The 16,447-nt window shown below is 45.6% G+C and overlaps 2 protein-coding genes across 6 annotated transcripts; one reads left to right on the top strand and one right to left on the bottom strand.

The window, feature by feature from the left end:
* Window positions 1-116: 116 nt before the first annotated feature.
* LOC104911205 (actin-fragmin kinase-like) lies at window positions 117-7,790 on the top strand. 5 transcript variants are annotated; one of them, XM_010711770.2, is made up of 12 exons: window positions 118-397; window positions 942-1,047; window positions 1,606-1,728; window positions 2,247-2,466; window positions 3,416-3,439; window positions 4,235-4,357; window positions 4,784-4,971; window positions 5,733-5,932; window positions 6,235-6,326; window positions 6,643-6,697; window positions 7,124-7,305; window positions 7,477-7,790. In XM_010711770.2, the coding sequence occupies exons 1-12, from the start codon at window positions 234-236 to the stop codon at window positions 7,683-7,685; spliced, it is 1,686 nt and encodes a 561-aa protein (XP_010710072.1). In that variant the 5' UTR covers window positions 118-233; the 3' UTR covers window positions 7,686-7,790. The 5 variants fall into 5 exon arrangements, with proteins under 5 accessions (XP_019471320.1, XP_019471319.1, XP_019471321.1 ...); XM_010711771.3 differs by having other exon boundaries at window positions 119-397; window positions 7,208-7,305; XM_019615775.2 differs by lacking the exon at window positions 1,606-1,728 and having other exon boundaries at window positions 117-397.
* A 351-nt stretch (window positions 7,791-8,141) lies between these two features.
* GSTZ1 (glutathione S-transferase zeta 1) lies at window positions 8,142-15,470 on the bottom strand. Its single transcript, XM_003206643.4, has 9 exons — window positions 15,368-15,470; window positions 14,819-14,870; window positions 13,847-13,914; window positions 13,107-13,187; window positions 12,508-12,633; window positions 11,926-12,001; window positions 11,088-11,140; window positions 9,199-9,248; window positions 8,142-8,589 (listed from the first exon to the last, which is right to left on the bottom strand). The coding sequence occupies exons 1-9, from the start codon at window positions 15,380-15,382 to the stop codon at window positions 8,463-8,465; spliced, it is 648 nt and encodes a 215-aa protein (XP_003206691.1). The 5' UTR covers window positions 15,383-15,470; the 3' UTR covers window positions 8,142-8,462.
* Between the last annotated feature and the right edge of the window lie 977 nt (window positions 15,471-16,447).

Below are 16,447 nucleotides of genomic sequence, written 5' to 3'. Positions count from 1 at the left end.
GCAGAGAAAGGGCGGCGGCGCCGGGCCGGCCGGACGTGGTGCGGCCTTAGGCGTGTGGCAGCTCTCCCTTCTGAGGACAACAGCGCTTTCCTTCATCACATCCCCGTGCGAAACGCTCTTGAGCAAAACAAGCCCTCTCTTTCTATGCTTCCTTGGTATATTTTTGAGCATTCCTGGTACTTCTCTGATCGTATGTTTTCTTGTTTGCTCTCCCTCCTAGCCAGTCCAGCAAGATGGGCTACCAGGCCTGGCTGCCCCTGCCGCTGCCCAGGCAGCTGGTGGTGTTCAGCCTGGGGGACTGGAGCTGCTACTCCCCAGACACCAGCATCACAGTGGACGTGTTGGTGGCACCGGGCGTCGGGGTGCAGCGGCTCGGCACGCTGGGGCCTGCCTGCAGGTAGCGGTGTGACAGGGCACTGCTGGGTGTTGCTGGGCTGCCCTGTGCTTGGCCCTCCTTTTTTCCTCCTTTCTCTTTTAGTATGGAGTAGACCAGAGCCTCCTGGGATGGCTCTGGGAAGGGTGAATATAACAAGGGCATAACCAAAAACCTCAGGCTCGTTGTTTACACTAAAACCATCATAGATACTGTGGAAGAATCTGTTTAGAATAGGAAGTCTTAACTGTCTAGTATGATGGTTATTTGGATAAGAATACCCCTTTACCTCTTAGAGATTGTGTTAGTTCTCCAGAGCTGTCTCTTGTGTCGTTGGCCATAGTGTGAAAGAGAATCAGAGACAGCCCCTGTCCTGCTGTTTCATGAGGTTACATTTGTACACCCAAACAAAAGCTACTTCCTAGAGCTTCCTGTGATGTTTCCAAATTTCAGCTGCTTTCAGAGTTCTTATTTTTTGGCTTTGAGGTGCTACCAGCAAGTTTAGGAGCAAGAATTCCTCAAAGGTTGGTGCTAACTGCAGGCTGAAAACCCACGATGCTCTGTGCAGGTCTCTGGTGTGGGAAGGTGACTGGAGGACAGATGTTTTCATGGCCTCGTTGAAAGAAACGCATGAAGGCAACCCTGTGAAGCTTGTCCTGACTGTCCATGGACAGGTGAAAGAAGCAATAATCCCTCTTCCTATCCTGGATTCCAAACCACTTAATCTCTGCCAGCTCTGAACTTTAAACTTCCTTTCTCATTCTGTTGTGTTTCTTCTCTTTGCTACTTCAAGGCAGGGCCACATTGCATAGATCTGTTAACACGTCTGATCTGAACCTCAGCCTTCCTCAGTAATCCAGTCCTACTCACTAAACACAACTTTGCTAAAACATCTCACGTATTGCAGCAGATATGCAGCAGCAAATGGCTCACTTCTAATTCTACTCTCCTGGGTTTGTGGTAGACGAATGATTGCTTTACAGTGTGCTAATGTAATACTTGGATTTAGTATTTTTCACTGTCTGGCTCTGTTTTCCTTTTTTTAATTTTTTTTTATTTTTTTATTTTTTATTTTTTATTTTTTTTTATTTTGTTAGATTACCCCAGAAAGATTTGGGCTATTTCCTTGCAGGGAACCTGTCCCTTGTAATACATATTTATGCTCATCTTCAGTGGCTGACAGCTTGCATGGACTTTTGTTCTAACACCACACATTGTTGCTCCTGTCCCAGCTGCTCCACGGAGTCTCCAGCAGCACGCCTGCCCACTCATTTCTGGTCCCAGAGACCACCCAGTCCCCAGTGCTTCCTGCTGACAATGGGCCCCTTGATCGGGACCTGGAGGATCCTTCTGCTGTAAGTGTGCACTGGGTCCTTCCTCTCATCAGTTCACTTCTCCTTGGCATGTGCTCTGTCACCTGAAACTGCTCAGCTTGTATGTAGCAGCAGCACATGCTGCCTTTCTCGCAGAAAGTACGTGACTAAGCAGGTTTTGGAGTCAAAGGTTCATTTATGCTACGGAAGTTTGATAATATCTTTAAAGGGGTTGAATTTAACAGCCCTGATGGGATCACTAGTCCACTTGGTTACTGGCACTGATGCCCCTCTGCCTCTCTGGTAGCCTCTGTATGAGCTTGCCTGTGGCAGCCAGTAGCTGAAAGCAGGCCGCTGGCTGGGCACATGGCTGTGGATGTCTGCATGGCTTGGTATGTGTTTGGCAGCTGATGTTGTTGGCATGCTGACCCTGAAGACTAAATAGGAAAGCCTGAAAACAGCCACTGCATCAAACTTGTTTCTGTACCTGTTATAGATAAATCTGCAGTAGCCTCAAGTCTTTCTCTTCATAACTGCTTTGACTAGAGCTCTTGTCACAGGTTAAGGGTCAAAGCTCCGAGGTGACTGCAAGAGCTTCCTGGCCTGCTGGGAAAGACTATCACACATCACTAAGGAGCCTAGTGGTACCCTGTGCCCTGAAGCGACCACCTCATGGGATAGAACCCGGTGACGCTTGGAGGGAGAGTCCTGTCTGCCCCAAGAAGCCCAGGAAAATTTTATTTGAACCCAGAGCATCTGAGAGAGAGCTCGATGTAGAAGGTAACTCTGCCAGCTTCTGGGTATTTATGGGTCTTATCTGCACTGTATCTCTCTGCTGATGGCCGCAGATTCCAGTTCATTTTTTGGTGTGCCTCCAAGATAGGGTTGGGCTTGTCTGTGCCTGGCAAAGTACTGAGAACTGCTCCTTAGATAAACTGCCTCAGCAGTTTTTGTCCATTGAGAAAAGGATCTAGAACATGATGTATTCTTTAGTGCCAATACTTTGTACTGTAACATTATATGCTTTATCGCTTCATATGAATAAAAGTGTTGTAAACAGGGGCAAGTACCATTAGCCTTGTCTTACAAAAGAGTAAATAGAGGCAGAAAAAAGTAACCTACCACTATGTTCTGTAATCTCTCCATTAAACTGTCTGTTCCCCTACCATCAGCATACCACTTGGTCCATAGAAAGACATTGTTTATTATTAAAGTATGGAGGATAAAAGAAGAAATGTATATAAATATAAGTAGTATAATCGTACTGAATTTTCAGTAGTGAGGAGGTAGCTGCCAAGGGTTTTAGGAATTAAACCTTTAGCTTCTGGAGTGTGAATTTCAACTCAGCTCCAAGGTGTGACCAAATGCATGTGTAAATATTTGACAATAGCTCAGTGGTCACCATGTGAAATCATTTACTGGGACTTGCTTCTCACAGAGACAAATGTAGTGGGGGAGAATGAGGTTTTCATCAGCAGTGTAAAATGCAACAGCATGATAGCCGTCAGAGTAGGTGTGCCTTGCTCTTAATCTGTCTTCTGCATTGCTTCTGATGAGACTTTCTTCATGATTCTTGGTCTTGCAACTGATTGGTTGCTATCAGGTAGCTCTGAGCTGGGGGACTGAGGAAAGAAGGCCAGGGGGTTCTTATACCACAGAGCTGAGCATTTCCCAGGGTATGTCTGCTGGCTGCTTCCTTTATGGAGCTATCTCTGTGTTTCTTCTGCAGATCTGGCAGTGGAGGAGTTGCAAGGTGAAGATCTGGCTTCTAGACCCTGGTTTGTCTTTTCACCCAGCCGGTGATGGCATTCCCTTTGACATCACAGGCTGCTCGTGTTTGATCCTTTATCTCCCAGCAGTCAGGAATAGCAAGCAAGTATAGCAAGTTGTCTGTATATATATTGTGTGCAATTGTGTAGGTGCTTTAGAACTGTCAGGCTCTCTAATGTGCTTCTGTAACCCCTTTGAACCTCGGGGACACTTCTGGGTATGTAGCCATTTGAGACAAAGAATAAGATGTGGAATAAGCTTTGATAAAAAGGATTTTTTAGCTTGCTTAGCCAAATGCAAGGGTTAGGATGGGAAAGGAGGAGAAACAGAGCAGTAGGAGGAATATCTTTGGAAGCAGCTCCAGGTTTTGGGTTGGTATGTCTTAGGTATAGACAAGCTCTTATTGGTAGCCCTCCCCCATGTAAGTAATGCAAGCAGAGAACACAAGTGGAATTTCTTTCTGGGAATAGGTGCTCAGTGGGATCCAAGCTTGCCTCTGCCTGCCTGTGTGCAGCTGTATGTGTCCTACATCCAGCCAGAGCCTTCTCTGCTGACTCCTTCTCATGATGACATTTCTAGTACAGTACTTTTTCCCCGAAGCCAACAGAAAATCATGCACAGGGAATTGTGTTCTTTGCCACTCCAATGATAAGGAGACTTGCAGTCTTTGCTTTCCCATTTCCCTCCTTCTGAGCCCTCAGCTGACTTATTCTCTCCAGTTAAGGGAACTGAGGAGTGTCTTCTGACTGCTCCCAGCACTGTGCTCTCTCCTCCCCAGGCAGCCCCAGCCCGCGGTGGTGCCATGCCATGTGCCTCAGTGATCTGAGAACGGCTGTTCTGGTTGGTGGAGAAGGGGCTGATCAGCAGGCCTGCAAGGATGCTCTTTGGAAATTGGAAATTGGTAAGGAGTTTAAGACTGTCAAAGGCAATGGGGTGAGTGGGAAAAAAATAAAGGATGAATTGGGTGGGAGAGTGTCCTTTGTCCAGCTGTGCTTGGGGAGGGAACAGCAGAGGGGTCAAAACTCCTAACACAGTCACTGTCAGTTCTAGGTAGTGGCTGGTGGTGATGCCACTCCAGGCAATTTCCCAGTGTGCTGGGAAGGTAACTGCAGGATGCACAGCAGAATTTTCATGCTGCCTGCTGCTGTGCTGTGCCTGTCAGGAAGCTTGCACTTTGGTAAAGAGATTATGTTGCTCTGGAAAAGCAGAGCAACAGCTCTCAGCAGGAGAAAGGGAACAAAGAACCTGTAATTAAGATCTGTGCTTATGGTGTAATGATGTCCCCATTTTAAACTCACTTACCTACCATCTGCTGTTGCTCCTACAGACAGTGATTTTTGGTTTCCAGTGAGTCTCCAGCAACAAAATGCTATGCCATCATGCTTACGTGGTCACACAGCTACCTATGACCCAGACACCAAGCGTATCTACATTTTTGGGGGCACTAGGGAGGACAAAGACTACAGTGGCATCTACATTCTGGACACAGTCACCTGGAAATGGCTTCTTGTGGCTGTAAGTACTGCAGATCTTCTAAAATTAAAGCACATAAAGTGTGGCAGGTCCTGCCTGAATGTAGCAATTGCTGTACTGATGTCTGTACTCCAGAAGTCTTGGTCTGTTGTTGCTGCAGGTTGCCTGAGCAGCTTAACTTTCTTGTATCTGTCAAACCCAACTATGCTGAAGGGCCATAAGCTTGGCAGAAAACAGAGGGCATGCCTAAAGTGAATGAAACAATGTGGAAAAAACGGCTGCTGCAAGAGTGCTGTGTCTGATCAGGGTGGTGGTGGGTAGGAGGTACTGCACAAGTAGCAAAGGGAAATGGCATCTCATTCTGCATGGTGCTGTTGAGAGCTACACTGGATGCTGAGGAACTGGTCTTTTGAAGTCAGAGGGCTGCTCTGAGCATGGCAGGTCTCTAAGCTCTTTGGATTGTCTGTCCTGTTCTTGAAGCAGGCCCTGTCAGCTAAGGACTGTTTCTTTCCTGGCTAAAGCAGAAGACTGCTGTTATAGAATAATACTGGGATTAGATCTTTTGGTTCGCTGTCTTGTTTTGAGACAGCTGGAGTGGGAGGTTAACTTCCTACTCTCATCAGAGCAATCTGGTGGTGCACAGTATGGAAAAGATTTACTGTCTGCCTGCATGGCAAAGATCTGATGAGGGAGCCAATAAAATGAAAATTGAGACTTGATGAACTCATGGCATGATGTGGAACCCTTTCTTATGGGTCATGCAGCAAATAACAAACTTCTTATAACAGATATTGTGTTCCTAGGCTAAAGGAAGAATGCCATCGCTGACCTACCACAGTGCAACTATCTACCGCAAGGAGCTCTTTGTTTTTGGCGGGGCTTTCCCTAAAACAGCATCGCTGGCAGTTGGACCCTGCAGCAACATGCTCTATATCTTCAATCCAGAACATGAAATTTGGTACCAGCCCATCTCAGAAGGGGAAAAGCCTCTGCCTAGGCTTGGGTGAGAGTGCTCTTGCTCTGGAGCTCCAAAATAGAGCAGGAAACCTCACCTTCCCTCCCACCTCAGTGAGATTCCTAAATATTAGGTGACTTTCTCCACAATTTCCTCCATTAAGATAAGGCTATGTTTTGAGTAATATTCTGTCAGGGCTCTGTCCTTGGGCTGCAATGGCTGAGGATAGAGAGGGGTGCAGACAGAAGCTATTGCAACCCATTAACAGAAGCCAAGGCAGGCTGAACAAAGGCTAACACACTGGGGAGAGTGCTGAAGATCCTTTGCTCATTTGCTGCTTCTCTTCTCAGGCATTCAGCTACTCTACTGAAGAACAAGCTGCTGATCTTTGGGGGTCAGAGGTCTTGTCTCTACCTCAGTGACATGCACATCTTGGATCTGGGTGAGAAAGTCTGTGCCATCTTTGGAGATCTGTTTTAAGGCAAGGACTGTGAAATAAGGCCTGCAGAATGGAAAGGCAGAATTAACACTAAAAATCCTGACTAGGCAATGGAAATGGAAAACTCTGGGTTAGTGGGGGTATAAGGGGGCGAGTAATTGGGAAAAACAAGACATTCGTTTTCTGGAAGAAGCTGGGCAACAGAAAGTACAGGTAGCTGATGTGACAGTGTTTCGAAGTTTTTGTCTGATTACGAAGTTGAGAAATATTGCTAGCAGTGCTTTTTGGACATTTAATCAACTTTTCTCCTGGCTGTCAGGTTTCATGGAATATACACCAGTCGCACTCTGTGCAGGACAGCCTTCTGCACGTTGGTAAGATCTTGTTGCAGATCTAGAAGCATTTTCTTCCTCTATTATTCTCTGTGAAGCCCGGTTTAAAAGGTGCTTGTGATCAGACCCAGCTGCATACCTTTGTCTCACTAGCCAAAACACAGTGGGTGGCCCCTCTGCTGTGGAACCAGAAATTCCCATGCCCAGGTCCTCATAAGTTGTGGGGAGTACAGATCACTTAGGTACCTAAGTGGAAATCTGAAAAGGATGCTATCTCCCATTAGACCAGTAACTTAAGTCCCTGCTATCTTATTCCATATAGCAAAACACAGAAGTTCTGCTAGCTCCTGAGGTAATGAGGTGCTTTTCAGGCCTGATTTATGTCATGACCTGCAGAGAGAAACTAACAGTTCTTCCAGAGTCATTCAGCAAGTCAGGGCAGAAGAGAAGTTAACTTCTATTCTCCAGCTTAAGCCCCCAGTCTGCTCCTGAAAATCTGCTCGCCTCTGCCCATTGTTGGCTGACACAACCCCACCTTTGCTCTGGTCCCAGTTTTCATGCAGCTCTGGCTGTGTCGGACTGGAAAGTTCTGATCAGTGGAGGCTGCAATGCCAAGGGAGCCCTGCAGGATGCCTTTGTTTTTCACCTAGGTGAGTGAATCTCCCTCCCTATTTCCATAGCTTTTGGTGACAGTGAACTGCAGTGGTGTTTCTGAATGTGTAGTCTGGTGTGTTTGTTTCATTCCTTGCATTAGGAATGCAGGTGGGTTTGTTTGTTTGTTTGTTTTTCCCTCCATTATTTATAACCCATTTCTACTTCAGATACTCTTTCATGGAGCACAGTGATCCACCATGACCTCTGCTCTGTGCCACGAGCTGGCCACACGTTGCTTGATCTGACTCCCATGATGGATGTGGAGAAGGAGAACAAGAATAAGCATAACCTGCACACAGTGCTGGTCTTTGGAGGCTCCAACTGTGCAGGGGCCTTTTACAGCAGCACAAAGAAGATCCAGCTGGACCTAGGATAATGCAGGATAACCAGAATGAATCTGTCCCCTCTTTGCCAGCATAAAGAGGGGTAATAATGAGTCCCAATAATAAAAGAGTCCCAGCAATGCGGGAAGTGAATGCTACCTTAGCACAAGACATCACTGACTTGCAATGTCTTTCTATATGCTGTGGGTATTGCCCTTTTAGGGCAGTTGATACACAGCATCAGATTGGTAGAAATCCCCTATCGTATCCCTGGCTTGGGTGCCAGAACTTTCAGTGGGATCTGAGATAAACCTGCACAGGAACACAGTTACAGGCTTCTTGTTTCCTTTCTTGACCTACAGATTTCCCTTTTTGACCTACAGGGCTGGAATTTCTGGGGTGCTTTGAACATGACTCAGGCGTTTGGTTTCTTTTCAGATGAGCAGAATGGGATTTGCTGCTGCAGCTTGAAAGTTCCTCAAAGTCAAAGAACCAACATGATTCAAACATAGAAGGAGGGCACGTAATGTGAGATTTATTCCTTTAGCAATTAGTTTGCAGCTGAGAACTAGGAAAATGCACAGAGCATTGTCTGTGAAAGGGAGAATGAAGAGAATGCCGTAATTTTCAGCATATGGGAGTGAGCTGGTTATGAATTTCTGATTATAGCTTTGCTCTGAACAGATTTTTATTAATTCTGCAAGATTGCTGCTGGACATAGGGAAGAAATCAAATCAGCTGTCCCACATAGTGAGATGTTAGTACAGGGCTCCATGCTGGCACTCAAGTCCTTGCCACTCCAGCAACTTGATTTAATGGGTAGAAGGACCTCAAGATCTCAGCTCTGCAGGAGTGTCTGGCTGCCGGGATGGGTGGCTTACTTTGAATGCCTCTAACTCCAGGAGAGCTTTGTTTATTCTAGTTATTGTAGGATATGGACCCAGGTTCACACCGTATCTGCAAAAAGAAAAGGGTTTGTGAGGTACAGTCAGACAGCCAGTGAGCAGAAAGACAGAGCAGTGTTCTGTGCCTGCCACGTGTCAGCACATCTCACATCTGTATTAAGAGAAGTTCATTCCTGCAGGTTTAAAAATAAACGCTAATGGAAAAGCTAGCTAGTTTTCTTCCATTTTCACTAGGTGTTTACGTAGTGTTTAGCTTATGGTAAGAAGGCAGTACAGGTTTCTTGGGAATCTTGCAGTCACTACTTGTGCAGGTTTAGGACTTTCAACAAATACAGTCAGATTACTCTTTTCTCTGCCTTGTGCAAAGTAGATATGGGGCAAAGAAGAAGAGAGGTTGTAGAGTGCAGGCAATCTTAGCTTTTCTATAAGGATACAGATCAAGCTTTCTCTGGGGCCTCTGGGAAGAAAGACTAGCTCCTCATTTCCAAAAGCCTCCAAGAGACAAAGAACTTATGACAAACTCATGCAGAGAAGCATGTATAATTGGATAGGGCAAGATATGGATCTTTCCTAACACAAGGAGAAACAGAAGTTAAGTTCTGCCAGTCTGGCATAAGGAGTAGGTGCTCTTGAAGAACACCTCAAGCTTAGCCTTAATTACCTTTCAGCATTGCCAACTTGAGGCACCAAGCACAGATCAGCCATGGATACCTACAAATGGAGCACAGAAAAGAGACCAGAGTATTACTTTTTCAGCTGGTGGTATCTGATATCATTTCATAGATAGGTTTAGGATGAACAAAGGAGTTGTCACAACAATCCCATTATTTAAGTGAGCACTAATAATGCCACAACAGTGATAGGAAAGGATCCTTACAGAAGTCAATAGCACAAAAGTGATCAGCCCTGAGGGAGCTTTGTAATTATCATGGTGACCTCAAACACACAGTGCTTCTAAAGCAACTGCCAGTAAGTAAACAAGTGCTGGCAAGTTGCAGAGGGAGAAGTTGGGGGGATGGGTATAGGTGTTGCATGGCTGGGAAAGGATGTATAAATTTTGCTTGTTTGCATTGCTGAAGCATCAGAGCTCCACCAAGATCAGGAACTGCTGAATGATAGGACCTTTGTATGCAGGCTCAGGGACTTACAATCTGAAAAGAACACTCCTTATATATAATACAGTTAGCTGCTTAACTGCACAAAAGGCAACTGTTTCCACCCTATTACCCAGGTCACGAAACTGTAGGCACCTTTCAGGGCACACATTACTTTCCAGCGTGAGACCTCATTACTAATATTTTCCCACCTTTTATAGGAAGGATCTCATTGTTTGCCAAACAGGACTACTAAATGGAAGAGGGCTGAGTTGCCTCTAGCTTGGAAAGGGTCAGAACAACCTGAATGCAATCTCTTTGTGCAGTCCGCCCATATTAAAATTGGAGAAACAGAGCAGCAAAATGATACAACTTGGTTAAAGTTTACACAAGACAGAGCTAAGAACAGAACTTGCATTTCTTGAGCCATGCTTTGCCCCTCAGATGGGATACTCTAAATCTACTAAGAGTGAAAAGAATCATCATAGAATGGCCTGGATTGAGAAAGGACCTCAAAGATCATCTACTTTCACCCATCCCCACAGTGGGCAGGGTCACCAACCACTAGGCCAGGCTTTCTCTGAGTGAAAAACTTCCTCCTAATACCTAGTCTAAATCTCCCCTGTCTCAGTTTAAGACTGTTCCCCCTTGTCCTATCACTATCCACCCTCGTAAACAGCCGTTCCCCCTCCTGTTTATACGCTCCATTGAAGTACTGGAAGGCCCTAATATCCCCAGTGCTCCAGGAGAGCGGCTCAGCAACCACATCAGCCATCTCAGCACCCTGGGATGCATATCATCTGGCCCCATGGACTTATATACATTCAATTTCATGAGGAAGTCTCAGACTTGTTCCACTGTTACAGTGGGATGGAATCCACCCCCCTCACCCATACCTAGAGATTCAGGGTCCTAGCAAACATGGGGAGCCTGACAGCCAGTGAAGACTGAGGCAAAGCACTTATTGAGTACCTCAGCTTTTTCCACGTCTCAGGAAGCCAGTTCTCTGCTCTCATTTATTAGAGGGGGAACACTCTCCTTGGTCTGTCTCCTCCTGCCTATAGAATCCATTCTTGTTATTTTTCACATCCCTTGCCAAGTTCAGCTCCATCTATGCCTTGACTTTCCTCATCCTATCTCTACATGTGTGGACAACAAAAGTACTTAGCCTATTCCCACATTGTTTAGTGGCAGCCAGTTCACAGACTTTAGACAGAAGTGCAGGATCTGGCTATCAGCAGTTCATAAGCAGGGACAAATAAACATCTGAATAGCTATTTGTAAGTCAGTAATGGCTTAAGTAGGGTTCATACAGCTATTTTTCTTATAGTATAGACACTGCACGTAGTACAAGGCACAGGATATGGTTGTGCTGTGTCTCTACAACTAATTCCCTTTCCCAGTTAATGGAACGTGCTGGGACACATTACACAACACATAACTCTCTAGTACTTACCTCATCTCCCACACAGTAGCGTCCAGCAGTGTGCTGCAGAATCTGTTCTAGTGCTGCCAAGAGAGGTGGTATACTGGAGTAAGGCATTGGAAACTCATTTGAAAGGAACCTCAGAGACCTTTTTAACTGTGAATTATGAACAAGCACATTTTAACTCTGAGAAGAGGATGAAAAAGGTGCAGTACAGGACAGAATCTAGAAAGAACAGAAATCCTACAATAACATAGTTACACGAGTCTTTAGTTTTCCCTCAGCCTTCTAGGATCCAGCTGTTTCAGGCAATGCAGATAAGGTCCTAGGAGCACAATGTGGAGATATGTGAGAGTAGGAAGAGAAAAAGTAAAAAAGTTCACTATTCAGAAGTGAAGATGCACCAGCCATTCTAGCATATGGAGGAAAGTTTGGAGGAAACAAAAAGTAAAGAAATACTCTGCTACATGCCAAATTCTGTGGGAGTTTGCCATCAGATTTCTTTGGACAAAAGAATACCAATATAGGTTGATAGAATTTAAAAGCAAAAGGCTCTACTTTAGGAGCAGCTGAGTGGAAAGCAGAAGTGGTGTCAGCCCTCATACTTCAGGGTGAATCAACTGTGGCAGCACAGAGGATGGCCCTGGGATTTTCCTCTTCCATGCACAGCAGTGGAAGTATACTGTGGATAGCATTTTTCTTCCAACACCTTAGAGAGCTAGTAGTACTGGACAAGGGACTCTGAGCAAGAAGAGCACTGTGTCTCCCAGCCTGGTTGAGGAGAAAGTAGAGCTCCAGTGGTGCAGCATGCTGCCTCACAGTTTTGAAGGGTAGTGAAAGTGCTGAGCATTTTGGATGCAGGATATACCTTGGAATCCAGATGTGATGCACTGCTGAGCCCATTCCATTTTTTTCTCCCCAATTTTGTTCAGGATGCTCAAATTCTGTGAAGGCAAGCAATCTCCAGATTAAAAGGACAGCTGTTGGCTGGACCGTGCCTAGTGAGGGCAGATTAAGAAGTGCCAAGCTTGAGTATCCTGCCTGAACTTGGCCTGCTGAGTGAGCCCTGACCTCCCTCTTGCTGAACCATGTGCTCTGCTTTCTCCTAGACCTGTTCTTCTGTAACAGAAGCTGCCAGGGTATTCTTCTGTCCAAGTTCTTGGCCTCACTCCCTCTTCCTGAAACACTGTATACTCTGCTCTGAAACCATATGGGTTCCGTTGTTTCTGGAAAGAACCATGGGGTGCTATGGGATTTTCTTTGTATGAAATTCTGTTGCCATTGGCAACAGATCAAGCAGAGGCTAAGCATAGATTTCATCTGCTAACAGTCTTAAAATCTGCCACTCTATTGGCCAACAACAGCATAAAGAGACTGAGCTTTAAAAAGTTACAAACTCCTGGAAATCCATCCTGTTTTTCTCATTTAGATGGATATGACCAGGCAATACCTGGAGCGGCTGAATGCCAGAAGCAATGTGATCCGAGATCATTCTGACTTGGGCTCTTTTCTTTGGATCTTGGGGCAAGAGTCTGGGGTTAGGACAAGTGTCTTCTAGGTACTGAATTATAGCCAGCTGTAATGAACAAAGAGATAAGGGAAGGTTATTGGAGAGGGGGGAAAAGTAGAAAAGTATGCATCCAGAACACTTAGGAAAGGGAAATTTCAAGTTGGTCCAACAAAATACAATAGTTTTCAAATAGAATTTGTTCCTAGTCCGAGGAACAGCATATCCCCTTAAATACTTGGTTAAGACTTTCTGATTTAGACCTGCTGTAGTTTGAGACAAACTGGCACAGCACTCTAAGCCAGACTACTGACTGCTCAGTAAAAGGTGGAATTTTGAACCAAAGCTGAGTTGACAGGAGTTTCCCTGTAGGTGTTACATGCTATTTTTTCTCCCCTCAAGTGGGATTCTTTATCACAAATGTTATTTGTTCTGTAATACACAGATGAGAGGTCTGAGGGAACACATAGGGAAAGCTTCTCCCCTGCCTTCTGGTCAGCAGCTTGATTCAGTGTTTAGCAGGTATGTGGCTGTTAACTCACCGACTGAGTAATGGTGATACCATCAATTTTCAAGGCTGGGACTTGCTGCATTGGATTCACTGCCTTGAATTCAGCAGAAAACTGTGGAAATGAACCCAAGATTATTGCAAGCAGTACTTTTTCTTGTTTTCTTCCTCAGGCTCCCACAGGGCTCTTTTTTTTTTTAAACCTGGCTTTTCCCTCTGCTTCATTGCTAACATTTGCAGTAAGTTGTGCTGTACTATTAGCCTACTACAGCAAGTTCCTGCTGAGGCTCGGAGATTACTTCACCCAAGGTGAGATTGCTTTACCTCTTTATAATCCATCAATACCAAGCCCAGGATGGGTGGCAGTACAGCAGTATCTCTATCACCTTTCTAATTGGAGATCTCTTCTGGCAACACAGCCTTTGGCAGGCCATTTGAAGCCTTTTGCTATATCATTTGGCATCTTTTGGATGGCCCTCTCTGTTCTGCTCTCCCTTCCTGATGCTAGATATGTTTGGTTATATCCTGCTAAGCAGGAGCAAAAGATCTTCAGACTTATGAAATTCAATCACAGATCTTTGAGGCAGAGGTGAAAATCTTTAGTCTCCTGCAATCATCTCCTTTTACTCTGCATCCCAGGGAATACTGACTGAAAGCAACTACTACAGAGAAGCTGTGAGTAATTTAGTAACTTTCCTTAGTGCTCATCCCAATTCCCCTGGTGATCCCCAAGTTCAGTACCCTCAAAGGGACCAATGGTAGCTGTATCCTTACCTGCTGCCCCCCATCCTTCACGAGGTTCACTGGTACCTGGTCATAGGCAATCCCTTTAAGAGCCAGTGCTAGGGAGAAGAGAGTACACAGCTTCAGACAGGCACACTGAGACCAGTTTCGTTGGTAGTGGTCTCATGGAAATGTTACTATCTCCATTTGGGGAGGAAAAAAAAAAAGGTTTTAAAACTAAAAAAGACCCTATACTTCAAGAAAGGCAGCCTGAGTCCAGTGAGAAGACAGCACTCTATGAAGGACCAAGTGTAAATGAAGGACCTAAGAGCAGTCTTGGCAAAAACACTGTATTATTCAAAACAAGCTTTGCTGCTCTTTGGAGCACAGCACTTGCTGACAGAGGCTTAGGTAGGGCAGGTGATCCTGCGCTCACCTTCCAAACTGTGTTCAAGACTGTCTCAGTCTAAGTAGGGCCCATTCCCAGCCCCGTTTGGCTCTTAGGGCGATTTGATCCATATTGGTATAAAAAAGAGTCTAGCGTCCCTTGAAATATTATGGAACAAACAGTCATTTGCATTATGATAGCTTTACAAAAGCAGTTTCCTGTAACAAACTGCAGACACAAATCTGCAAAAAATACTAAGAGAACAGAAAACTCTTCCAAAGCCTGTTGAGCAAGATTTGTCAACAGTTGAGCAATGAGCTGCTGCTTCTGCCCTCCAGTATGGAAAACTGGGGAGAAGCTTACACCAGCGATGTGCACCCTCCTGCTTGAATTTTGGATGATTATAGAAGATACCCTCGGATTCCCTGCTAACTGAGAAGATCTCCTGCCTGCTCCTCTCTCATCCTGCAGCTCCAGGTAGCCTGTGGTGTTCCCTCCCACTCCAGAGCAGGGTGAAGTAAACGCTGTGTCACTGTCCCAGGTTCATGTTTGCTGATCTCTATTCAGTGACTAATCTTGTCAGTGAAAGGCTGGGGATACCATAGCAACACCAAGACCATAAAATTAGTTCTTACCGATTCTCACTCTCCATGAACAGGAGCTTCGGAAATAGCTGTAAAGTATTGGCTGAGAAGAGAAAGACAGATGAAGTGGTTATGTGGCAGGAATACCAGAGTATTTTAAAGGAGGGCAGTGCATGATCAGAAGGCATTTCAGGAGGCATAAGATACGGCAGAGCAAAGTTTGCCAGGGGAGACAGCTTCTCTCTGGAAGTGTCTGTTCCTGTTCTGGCTGTGCAAGTAGTGCTCCTCTTTTTCATTCTGATCCTTTGAATGTTCAGTTGCATTTCTTTTCAGCAACGTACAAGCGATCTTAAAATTGTCCCCTACAAGGTTTCCCTCTTTGTCTCTATCAGACGCTGCTAACTTCTCTCCTGTCATATATTTTTGAAGCTAATTCCTCCGTGATTTTCCAAGCCGAGGAAGGCACAACCAGCATCTTTCCAACTGAAATGAGCTACTGCTGTTCAAGACGAACACCAAGAGAGCAGACACCTCATCTTCATCTCGTGTCCAGCACCAATGCAATTTTCCTGCATGCTTTCACCCCAAGCAAGCTCTCACCTTTTCTGAAGCCATGGTCAGTGTGTGCGGTTCAGCCCGGGAAAAAAAGAACTGCGCTTCTCTTTCCCCTTTAACTCAGCTGGGACGGGACAAGGATTTAGGAGCCAATGAGTAAAGCACCACGCCCCCAAAGTCTATGTTCAGGACACAGGTAACCAGCCAGTTGGATTCAGTCCTGGGAACTGCAGCCAGCTGCACATGCATCCCCACGTGCTGTGCTGCAGCCCCAGCCTTGCTATCAGAACATATTAATCAGCTTTGAGCTTGGAGTTCACTTATCTTTAAGGTCCCTTCCAACCTAAGCCATTCTGTGTAAAACTTTAGGAGCCGTACTGCGTTCTCTAGCTTTTTGTCCTGGATAAATAAGACAGCTGGAGAGACTGTCAGGCGCTCTGCAGTTACCAGTGCAGAAACACAGCTCAGGGACACAAATCGATGGGACTGAAGCTGTGCGCAGTACTTCTGTTTCACCGGGCAGCAGCTGCCAGCTCCTGGAGGAGGGTCCCCGGGGCTCCTGCTGCCCTCTTCCCATCAGTACCAGCCCAATCTCAGACTGGGCTGCAGGGAAAGAAACAGGAACTATGACTTCTAAATCTATCTATCTATCTATCTAAATATATATAAAATATATACATACAATATATATATGTAAATATATATATATATATTTAAGGAAGCATACGGTGTCTGTGAGATGCTATTTGACTCGTTCTTCCTGGGGACCTGGATGATAACGTTTTGGCTTGCAATCTCATTTCTTTCACCACAACTGTTGCAGATTCTGGTCCCTCAGCTGGCAGAGACGTTTCTCTTGACCTTCTCTACAGCTCCTTGTCCCTTTGCAGCCTGCACTTATTTGTAACTAAATCGCGTTAAGCAAATTGCTTCCCTCTATAATTTCAAGAGCTCTGCCACCGCAGAGCCGTAGATTTGCCTTTATTAACCACCGTTTCCGCCCTTCTGCAATCCTGCGGGCTCCAGAAGGCAACGAGACGGATAGAAAGGCAACAACCAGCCGGTGGCGGCCGGGGCGCGGCCCAGGCCATCTGAACAGAGGGACGGGGAAATCGCGGGCTTCTA

The sequence above is a fragment of the Meleagris gallopavo genome, chromosome 5, assembly GCF_000146605.3.
Source record: "Meleagris gallopavo isolate NT-WF06-2002-E0010 breed Aviagen turkey brand Nicholas breeding stock chromosome 5, Turkey_5.1, whole genome shotgun sequence".
NCBI lineage: Eukaryota > Metazoa > Chordata > Aves > Galliformes > Phasianidae > Meleagris > Meleagris gallopavo.
This window is presented reverse-complemented; position numbering and strand designations above follow the sequence as displayed.

What these genes read in the sequence shown, in the direction of transcription:
- LOC104911205 (XM_010711770.2), top strand. Translation starts at nt 234, where the DNA reads ATGGGCTACCAGGCCTGGCTGCCCCTGCCGCTGCCCAGGCAGCTGGTG. An exon ending in CATGCACATCTTGGATCTGG is followed by an intron (nt 6,327 to 6,642) that starts GTGAGAAAGTCT and finishes CCTGGCTGTCAG; the next exon opens with GTTTCATGGAATATACACCA. An exon ending in TGCCTTTGTTTTTCACCTAG is followed by an intron (nt 7,306 to 7,476) that starts GTGAGTGAATCT and finishes TTTCTACTTCAG; the next exon opens with ATACTCTTTCATGGAGCACA.
- GSTZ1 (XM_003206643.4), bottom strand. An exon ending in TTCATGGAGAGTGAGAATCG is followed by an intron (nt 13,915 to 14,818) that starts GTAAGAACTAAT and finishes TCTTCTCCCTAG; the next exon opens with CACTGGCTCTTAAAGGGATT. An exon ending in GTATCACCATTACTCAGTCG is followed by an intron (nt 12,634 to 13,106) that starts GTGAGTTAACAG and finishes TGTTCATTACAG; the next exon opens with CTGGCTATAATTCAGTACCT.